Source organism: Penaeus vannamei, chromosome 30, assembly GCF_042767895.1.
Source record: "Penaeus vannamei isolate JL-2024 chromosome 30, ASM4276789v1, whole genome shotgun sequence".
Taxonomy (NCBI): Eukaryota; Metazoa; Arthropoda; class Malacostraca; order Decapoda; family Penaeidae; genus Penaeus; species Penaeus vannamei.
This window is the reverse complement of record NC_091578.1, coordinates 11,955,488-11,966,200: the sequence shown is the minus strand read 5'-3', so window position 1 is coordinate 11,966,200 and position 10,713 is coordinate 11,955,488. Positions and strand designations below refer to the sequence as shown.

Below are 10,713 nucleotides of genomic sequence, written 5' to 3'. Positions count from 1 at the left end.
GTCGATTTTCTTACGTATATTTTCAAGTGTTTTCGTTTCTCTCCCTGCGTCCTCAATCGTCTGTTAATTAATTCATATTATCTATTTATCTATTGTTTTTTTTTTATTATTTCTCGTGTCTGCGTGTATGTGTGCATGTACGCTTAGATTTGTATGCATATATGCGTCTTTGTGTGCTTGTGAGTGCGAATTTGTGCTTCTATGCTTGCATGTATGTATGCTTTGTATGTGTGCGTGCGAGTGTGTGTGTTTGTGCGCGTACTTCCGTGTGTGTGTGTGTGTGTGTGTGTGTGTGTGTGTGTGTGTGTGTGTGTGTGTGTGTGTGTGTGTGTGTGTGTGTGTGTGTGTGTGTGTGTGTGTGTGTGTGTGTGTGTGTGTGTGTGTGTGTGTGTGTGTGTGTGTGTGTGTGCATGTGTGTGTTTGTGCGCGTACCTTCCTGTGTGTGTGTGAGTGAAACGCGCATGCACTCCTAAGACAGAGAGAGAAACAGACAAACAGATGAAAACGATACAACAAAAAATCGACCTTAATAAAAGCACGAACACGCACACGATCTCACAAGACCCCACTTCTAAAACACAGACATCTACCGAACACTGCAATGTTGCAACGTGTATATATATGCATTTGCACTCCCTCATCCACTCCCCTCTAATAAAAAGCGTAAACAGAATGACGTCACTGCTAACAGATCATTCTGAAAACATCTTTAAATTCTGATCATACCTAATCGTTCGCTTACGGTGATTCGGATGTAAAGAACGGTAAAGGGCAAGATGCATTGACATAATATATAAAAATATATGTACAGAAAATGAATAAATCAATCGATGGATATATATATATATATATATATATATATATATATATATATATATATGTGTGTGTGTGTGTGTGTGTGTGTGTGTGTGTGTGTGTGTGTGTGTGTGTGTGTGTGTGTGTGTGTGTGTGTATGTGTGTGTGTGTGTGTATGTGTGTCTGTGTGTGTGTGTGTGTGTGTGTGTGTGTGTGTGTGTGTGTGTGTGTGTGTGGGTCTATGTGTGTATATGTGTGTATGTGTGTGTATGTGTGTGTGCATATGTGTGTATGTGTGTGTATATATATACATACATATATATGCATATATTTATATTTATGTGTATATATATGTATATATGTACAGATGTATATATATATATATATATATATATATATATATATATATATATATATATATATATATATATATATATATATATATGGGGGCACAACAACAGACGGCAAAGCATACAAAGAAGTCAACAAACGCTGAAGGACAAGTAGCAAAATAGTGATATGTTTTCCCTCGCGCCTGGCAGCGCGCGCACACCGAAGAAGCTCTTGAACCGCTCCTAGACACTTTATTTAGGACGCATTGCACGGTAACTGGCGACTCAAAAAAGAAAAAAAAGAAAAGAAAACACAAATAATAGACGTACACGACATGAGAAAGAGGAGTGTGAAGACTGGTTATTTTCGCATTTTTCTGTCTTCTTATCTTTCTCACTCTCTTCTCTCTCTATACACTACATGCACAACAACGTCACAAAAATAGACTCCGCTATGGTATTATTCCTAGGCTTCTAACCTTATTCAAAGAACAGCAATGAAAACATTGTTTTCTCTCTGTATTGCCATGAACAAGCTCTTCACTGGGGATCTTCAGACGACAAAAGGATGAAAAATAAAAATCTAAATATCCACAAAATATAAAATGAACAGGGAATTATCGACTACAGACTACTTAATTCTTCCCATTTTTATCACACCATATCGATGCAGCTCAGTTGAAGATGCGGTTAACGATTACTCCATTTCAATACCACAGCAAAGAACAAAGGACACAGGTCGGTGAACATTTTGCACAGGCATGCAGGGATGATCTTTCTCTCGATGAAACGCTCTCTCTCTCTCTCTGTCTTTCTTTCTCTGACAAATGCCTATGCATGAACAAAAATACAAAGCCTATATGCACACACGGATGCCTCTATATTCTAGCATTCGTGTGCACATGCATAGACATCAAACACACACACACACACACACACACACACACACATACACGCACGCGGACAGGAGGTACGTCTGCATCTAGGAATCCAAAACCAAGGGAAAGCCACATCAAAGTCACAATCACGCCAGTCCCTCAGGGGCCAGCGGAAGCTCGTAGAACCCCGAGAGAATGAGGTTCAACCGCGAACCAAGTAACTAACAACCTCACAGCGTTATTGCTCCGTTTCCTACATGCTATTCCTGTTGTTTTTCTCCACCTTGTCCTTCCTCTTGGCGGCCCGGTCCTCGCTTCTGCCTCGAGGGAGTGGCTTGCCTCCGTCGCCCTTCAGGTGGCCGTCCTTGAGGGAGGAGTGAGGGGGCGTGTCACCTGGCTTGGTCCTGCCCCCTCCTCCTCCGCCGCCGCCCAACGATTTGCTGGACTTGACGGACTGGGTCCTCTGGGACTTCTTGGAGTCCTGTGCGAGTAGAGGCTGGTGGGAGTTCTGGGAGGGCAGGGTCTTCACAGGCTGGTCCTCGTCCGTCGACTGGAAGGATATGTCAGGGGAAAAGCTGTACGTGTTGAAACTGCGATGATTATGTCGTTTAGTGAAATTCTCTCATAATCGTTGTCATTAATCATAGCGTCTGTATGTATTGTAGGGAAATAAAAAGGTTTCGTGGTACTGAAATCTGTAGTTCATAAAAATTACGGGTATTATCCGACAAAATCAGTTGTGGTCTATTGATTTTCTTCATCGTGATACAAAGATACAAAGCTACTCAGAACTAGAGAGGCGAGCTAACTTCGGAAAACGAAAAAGAGGAAGTTCACATCGCCATTTACACAAACGCCATACTTGCCTTGAGAGATTCCGTAGACACAGACAGACACAGAAGGGCCCGCTCGAGTGCCGTGAACCGCTGTGGCGTGATGTCCTGGGCGCTCCTCAGCTCCTTCTCCGGGAACCAGGCCGCCTCCTCCTCGGCCAGCAGGCGGAATCCGAGGGCGCTGCAGAAGGGGTGAGTTCTCTCTAAGTTGTAATCATGATTTCGTATTTGTATGAGTGAAAAAGAGCAAGGCGTAAATGAGAAGTGTAAAAGGAAATCTATTTTTTTCAGTGTCCTCTCTCTCTTACAAGTGGAAATTAGCATACTAGACAAAATAGTTCGGAATTTAATAGGGAAACTAAGTTTACTAGACGTACCACGTTAGCATACCAAAATAACTACACTGAATACTAAACAAAATACACTGATACATTAGACCAAAACTGACGTAATAGGCAAAACACACTGACATCCTAGATAAATACGTCTCTGTATACTATGCATAATGCGCCGACATACTAGAGATAATACGTCGTATACTATACAAAATACACTAGCACACTAAACAAAACACGCTAGCATACCAGATAAAAGAAAAGCCCCACTCAAAGGCCGCCCACTTACTTCGCGATGGGCACCAGAGGGATCCACATCAGGGGCAGAATCACCAAGATGGCGGCGATGCCCCACGCCCAGCTCGGCCACTGAAGGTTTACACTCTCGCCCATGACCGAATCCCAGGCCTGGTAATTAAGGATATAATTAGTCTAAAGGCAAATATGCAATTCATGAAGGGAAAAAGAGAGAGAGAGGGAGAGGGAGGGAGGGAGAGAGGGAGAGAGGGAGAGAGGGAGAGAGGGAGAGAGGGAGTGAGGGAGAGAGTGAGAGAGAGAGAGAAAGAGAGAGAGAGAGAGAGAGAGAGAGAGAGAGAGAGAGAGAGAGAGAGAGAGAGAGATAGAGAGAGAGAGAGAGAGGAAAAATATCAAAGGATTGTAAACAAATAAGACATTTTTTGAATGACTTGAATCCCTGTTAATAATACAACGGTTTGATTTCTCTTCCTGAATTTTGTCTTCCTTCTCCTTTTATATTTCCTTTGTGGATGATCGTTTACTGTTATTAAAACTTGCCATCTTTCCCACTCCCTTCTCTCTCTTCCTATTATATTTAGTCACATTTCCCACCCCTTTCTGCCATCTTTGCATGAAAAAATCCTCTTTACATTCTTCTCTTTCTTCTTACCAAGTAGGTGCTGCCCTCTACCGCCATTTTGATGAGTGAGGCCGCCAAGATGGTGACCATAAGGAGCGGCGAAACCACCTTCCAACACACGAGCCAGTACAGCGAAGGACGAGAACCGCACATCAGTTCGACGTCGGTGGCGAACCTGAAGCCATTCGGGGAAATTGGAATGAATAACGAAATTTAGATAAAAAGGATAATTATCATTGGAAATAAATTGTCATGCTTGCAGAGGCGAGTTAAGATGATGACTGATTTCTTGTTTATGGAAAAAACAGCCTTGGCTCTATATTGTCAAAAATTTTAATAATAAGAATATCTATAGTGATTTTAAGAACCCATAATTACATATATACACATGAATGCATGTCTACACACATGAGCATCTAAACGCAAGTACAATGTGGATGCACTATGTACATCCACAATCTCAAACACAGACACAATTACAAACATGACCAACTACCATATCTACTACTCACACCCGAACATACTCCCTCATTTCTACACACCATCCCTTCCTACTCCCTTCCTCTCTGCCTTTTTGCCCACACGCTCCCCCCTTTCCAACTTTTCTGCTCACACTCCTTTACTTTTTTTTTTTTTGCCATACGCACCATTACCTTTCTACTTTCCTACCAGACCTACTCCCTTTCACTCTCTCTACCCACGCACATTCCCTCCCTCTCAACCTCTCTACCTCCCACCCGCAATTTCTATCATCTTACCCACACACACATACACGACCGCCCTCATTTCCTACACCCACTAAAACCTACTTCTTGATTCCGTAGATGTAGCTGATGCCGAGGCACTCAAACAGCCCAATCACCAGCAGAGGAATGTTGCCAGCGAAGGAATCGAACAGCTGGAAGATGTAGTTCCCGGCGCCGTGGGTGAACATGAGGGACAGGAAGAAGCAGACGAGACACACCAATCCTGTAGAAGGGGATTGGGGTTAGTGCTTGGGTGACTGGAGTTTGCATTTGGGTGAGAGATTTACAATGAAATACAAAAGGTGCATAACCGCCGTACCTTTTGTATTTTGTAAATTTCAGTGGGAGAGAAAGAGAGAGAGAGAGAGAGAGAGAGAGAGAGAGAGAGAGAGAGAGAGAGAGAGAGAGAGAGAGAGAGAGAGAGAGAGAGAGAGAGAGAGAGAGAGAGAGAGAGAGAGAGAGAGAGAGAGAGAGAGAGAGAGAGAGAGAGAGAGAGAGAGAGAGAGAGAGAGAGAGAGAGAGAGAGAGAGAGAGAGAGAGAGAGAGAGAGACGAAGCAGCGGAAGAACATACTGTACAACCAATGCTACTCAGAGTACGCTCAGCAGTGCCAGTCAGCGCCGAGTACAAAGTTCGAAACTATATTATGTAAGTATTATGAAATTTTACCATCATTTTGTATGAATGAATATATCTACGAATGTAAAGTATTATTTTCTAGAACGTTAATACATTAAATATGGATTTGCTACCGGCAACTGGTACATTGACCCCCCCTTGCCAAATGATATGAGAATAAGCGTTTAATTGTCAGGAAAATAAGAAAGAGTAATTCCACTAAGCAAAATGACATTTCGAAGCACAAACATTTCCTATCATCCTTTTTAATAGTCATTCCAGCCCAAAGAAACCCAAAAGGAGAGAGAGAGAGAGAGAGAGAGAGAGAGAGAGAGAGAGAGAGAGAGAGAGAGAGAGAGAGAGAGAGAGAGAGAGAGAGAGAGACGAGGCAGCGGAAGAGAGAGAGAAAAGTATATACAAAATTCAATGAGACCCAGAGAAGAAATCACCTAGGCCTAAAAAAAAAGCTTTGAACTCCCTACTCTTCTCACCTGACAGCGCCTCCTTCCTCATCTGCGGGAACACCTTGAGGTCGATGAGCGAGGAGATGACGCCCTCCAACGTGCCGAACTGGGAGTCCGCCCCGAGGGTGAACAGCATCAGGAAAAAGAGGATGGCCCACAGGGGAGGCAGAGGGAACTGGTTGATAGCCTCCGTGAATATGATGAAGGCCAGACCCGTTCCCGCGGCGGACTGGTGGGCGGGGAAGAAGATGTTAGGGTCTGGGGGTTGGAAAGGGTTGGCTGAGGGGGTCGTTTTGCGTTTTGGGTTGGATGGGTTAACTCAAGGGCTTGGTTTGAGTTCTGGGTTGGAAAGGGTTGACTGGGGGGGTTGTTTTCCGATTTGGGTTGGAAGGTTTAAGGGCTTGGTTTGAGTTCTGGGTTGGAAGGGTTGACTGGGGGGGGGTTGTTTTCCGATTTGGGTTGGAAGGTTTAAGGGCTTGGTTTGAGTTCTGGGTTGGAAGGGTTGACTTAAGGGCTTGGTTTGGATTCTGGGTTGAAAGGATTAATTGAAGGGCTTGGTTTGGGTTCTTGTTGGAAGGGTTATCTCAGGGGCTTGGTTTGAGTTTCGGGATGGAAGGGGTTTGATTAGGAACTCGGTTTGAGTTTTGGAAAGGGTTGATTGAGGGACTTGCTTTGGGCTTTGGATCGAAAGGTGTTAATTAAAAAGTTTTGTTTGGGTTAGCAGGGTTGGAAAGGGGTTATATCAGGAATTTGGTTAGGGCTTTGGTCATTTTCATGTGTTTTATTGTTGCTGAATCTGAATCTATATTTTTCTTTCCTTTTCATTTTTTGAGCTCGTATTATTTTTGAAGGGCATGATTGTTTATGTATGACTAGATGTTTTTTACGGTGTTTTTTTTGTGGGCCATGGGCTGGGTTTCCCTCTCTCTGAATTATTTGGATAATGTTCACTGACCTTTGTAAAAAAAAAAAAAAAAAAAAAATGGATGAAAATGAACTTTTCCCCAACTTCTCCTACGCTGCCGCCTTCCTCACCTTCTGCAGCTCCTCCTGGATGTCGCACACGGGCAGGGTGATGTTCCTCCTCCTGAGCAGCTCCTGCAGGTCGATCCTCTCCGCCGCGTCGCCAGCCTCCGTCAGCAGCGCCAGGGTCGTGGCGTTGCGCTCGGCCATGCACCGGTCGTGGGTCTCGTGGGCCTTGAAGCCTGGGGAAGGTTTTCGATCATGTGGTTATTGCTATTTTTTTTTCAAGTTTTAGCTAGCTATTTACGCATGAACACGCACGTATGCACGGGTGGATGGATGGAGAGAGGGAGGGAAGGAGGGAGGGATGGCGGGATTGATGGCTGGCGGGATGGATGAATTCTTCAATCAATAAATCAATCAATCGATGGATCAATGGCTATGAACTAGATATAAATAAACAGACATATATATATATATATATATATATATATATATATATATATATATATATATATGTATGTATATGTATATGTATATATATATATATATATATATATATATATATATATATATATATATATATAGACAGATATATAGACAGACAAGCTGATAAATAGATAACCAAATAGAGAGAGCGATGTAAAGAAAAAAATGAATGAAGAAAAAAAAGACAAAGAGAAGAAAAATAAAATAAAAACAATAGCAAAATAGATAAGAGTAAATGAAGAAAAAAATGAGAAAGAGAAGAAAAAAAGATAAAGAAAAAAGTAAATGAATAAAGGAAAGCCAGAATCGTTTCCTCACCCAAGATGGAGAAGACGACGACGCCGGCCAGGAGCGAGGTGATGCAGTTGGTGAAGGAGACGAGGATGGCGTCCCTGAGGCAGTTGTTGTTCACGGGGTTGTAGGATCCGAAGGCGATGAGCCCCCCGAAGGCGAGGCCGAGGGAGAAGAAGATCTGGGTGCCCGCCTCCAGCCACACCACCGGGTCCTCGAGCTTCTCCCACTGGGGGCGAACGGGTGGGTTAGGTTAGTTGAATTTTATTTGTTGTAATGAAAATTCCTTTTGCCGTGCCATGCTGGCTGTTTATTTGCTTCTGAATTAACCCCTGTGCGCGAGGAATGGCCGGGGTTACCGCTCACAGGCAGCGCGCGGGATCGAACGCGGGTCAGCAAGATTGGTAGACGAGAACGCTACCGTAGTGAGGCCCACCATGAATATGGGGTTTCTTGTTTCTGGAGGGGTTTTTGAAGCATCATAAAACTGTAGATAATGGACTACCCATCCCTGGCATGCTGCCAGGGATACTGTTAACACATCCTGAAAATTTCAGGTTCCTGGGATACTTAGTTGGCGAGATATCAGTCCCTGAAAATGGCTCAAAGTGAGATTTTCAGTAGATTCCAAAAAATTCTGAGTCCAGTGTCCAAACCCAAAATCAGAAAAATTCAAGAAAATGGTTCGATTTTTTACAGAAAATGCGCTTTGGTTGTTAAAAACCACATTTCAGGCCTGTTTTTGCTGAATGGTAATTAGGAAGGCCCCAAAAAGTGCCAGTATGGGCATGTGTCACATGCCCATACTGATGTGATTCGCAGCTGATGTGATTTGCTGCTGAAGGATATTTAGACATCAATTTGATTGAAGATATCTTTTTAAAAATCATACAAAGGGCATCAAAACACAACAGAATCATACGTAAATAATGTACACTAGCAATGTACAGCTAATATACACAGCCAATACATAGGATTGACAGACGATTAATTTCATCGAATTTCACTTGAACCAAAACAAAAAACTTCGGGAAACCTACTACATACATTCAAACAATACAAATACTAAGCATTTATGTCAGAAACTGACAGTAAGTCACACGATTCCTCAGATATTTAGCAGCAACAAGGGAGTGATCGTTCGGTGTGCGAGTGTAAACAAACGGGTCATGGGCGCCGCCATCTTGGATATGATCAGCATTCTCGCTCGGACGGGGGACGACACTTTTCAATCAAATGTTTGGCGTGGAATCTCAATATTTCTTACTGGAATTCGGTCCAAATGATCTTGAGTATGTATTATAACAACTGTTCATCGCGCTCTGTGACACTCGCACGGACTTCGACAGTATTCAAGTTTTACTTACCCATTTCTAAACGCGACTGAAGCATTCGAAGCGCGACTCGGGTCTGATCACCAGACCCATGACCAATTAGAAAACACAAATTTCATTGGCTAAAATTTTGAAACGCCCACACACAAAGCCAATGAAATGGCAGGTTTTATCCCTCATTCACAGGGTTACTCGACTGACCACGAGGCGCGCCCTTGCCACCTGATGTCATCAGCCCGGTAAGACAGAAGTGTGAAAAATGGCATAATCAAAACGCAATTAAATACATGTTCTCGTGGATATATTTTATTGAAAGTTTCAGACAATAGTCAAAACGATATATATTTAGTGTATGCTGAAATAAAAACAGAACTATCTTGAGCAGATTTGTTCCTAAAGAGCAAAATAGTCAGGACACTTTTCGTTTTTTTGCTGGTATATGAAGTGGGCCTCACTAGCTACCGTTGCACCACCCAGCAACGGGGCGGGGGCGGGGTTTGTTGCTCTTGGATATTGCTGTTGGTTTTGCGTTTTCGTTGTTATTGCGTTGTTAATTTTGTCCGTTTACCTTTGGGGATGGCTATTTTGTTCTGTTTTTATTTTATGTTTTTAATTTTTGTATGATTCTGTTACTGATATTTTATCACTGACATTTTGCTATCATATTATTTTAATATATGTTGCGTTATTGATATATCTGTGATAGTAAGGTATTTTACTAACAATTCAATAATATAAGATTTATTTTCTAAATCTTCTCGAAATGATTTCCACAGAAAATAGTCTACAAAATAGATGAACGAAAAAGATCCAACACTATTAGCATTTGCGCCTCACTTCCAATTTTCTGCAACATTGATTATAGGAAAATCGTTATTCCAATTAAGAAGGCGAGGAAGGTTTAAAACGCGTGGGCTGAAAAACATTTTTGATGTTGCATGAAAACATGAGCTTCATATAAGTTGATATTTACTCAATCTTGAATTTAATTGGGGGCAAAATATGCCTTAGTATTTTTTTGGTAATGTAATTTCTAGAGAAAGGTCAAAGCTTACCATTTGTATGTAACAGTTATGTTGCCTTTCACACGCATGTACTTGTGCTTTTGTCAACACTGAATGAATGATTTTTTGACGACTATCTAATGAATGAATGAATGACGTACAGGAATTAATAGTTGTTTACGAACGTACATGGATTAATAATTGTTGGCAAATGTAATATTTGGCGATGGATATGGTGGATATACATAAATGAATAACAGTTGACGAATATCCATGAATTAATAAAGGCTGATGAATGTACATGAATTAATAATTCCTGAATATGCATGAAAAATTGAAAACTGTTGATGAATATACACGAATTCATAATTAGGCTGACGAATATACACGAATGATTTTTTTGTGTCGAAAATACACGAGTGAATTTTTATTGACAAAAATAAAAGAACGATTATATTACTAGCTCCGAAGAGGCCCGACATACCCTGGGCGTGAAGAGGTGGGTGATGCCGTCAGTCATGCCCCTAAGAGTCAGCCCCCGAACCAGGAACGCCAGCAACACCAGGTACGGGAACACGGCTGTCACGTACACCACCTGGAATGAAGGATGAAGAGGATTTTCACTTTTCTGTTGAAATGAAATGGATTTTTTATTTTTCGTCTTGTTCGAAAAAGGATTTTCAACTTTAATCCTGCTACGAAAAAGAGGATTTTCACTTATTTTACTCTTGTTACGAAAGAGAGAGGATTTTAAC

The 10,713-nt window shown here is 42.0% G+C and overlaps 1 protein-coding gene across 1 annotated transcript in view; it reads right to left on the bottom strand.

Moving 5' to 3' along the window:
* Positions 1 to 1,092: 1,092 nt before the first annotated feature.
* The window catches only part of LOC113811963 (sodium-dependent neutral amino acid transporter B(0)AT3-like), an 81,763-nt gene continuing 72,142 nt past the window's right edge, over positions 1,093 to 10,713 (bottom strand). The window contains exons 6-14 of the mRNA XM_070143035.1: positions 10,443 to 10,553; positions 7,648 to 7,849; positions 6,913 to 7,082; positions 5,905 to 6,106; positions 4,860 to 5,019; positions 4,081 to 4,225; positions 3,463 to 3,581; positions 2,872 to 3,019; positions 1,093 to 2,555 (exon numbers count right to left, since the gene is read on the bottom strand). Of these exons, the coding sequence (XP_069999136.1) occupies positions 2,259 to 2,555; positions 2,872 to 3,019; positions 3,463 to 3,581; positions 4,081 to 4,225; positions 4,860 to 5,019; positions 5,905 to 6,106; positions 6,913 to 7,082; positions 7,648 to 7,849; positions 10,443 to 10,553 (1,554 nt within the window). The 3' untranslated portion in view covers positions 1,093 to 2,258. The remainder of the gene's footprint in view (positions 2,556 to 2,871; positions 3,020 to 3,462; positions 3,582 to 4,080; positions 4,226 to 4,859; positions 5,020 to 5,904; positions 6,107 to 6,912; positions 7,083 to 7,647; positions 7,850 to 10,442; positions 10,554 to 10,713) is intronic.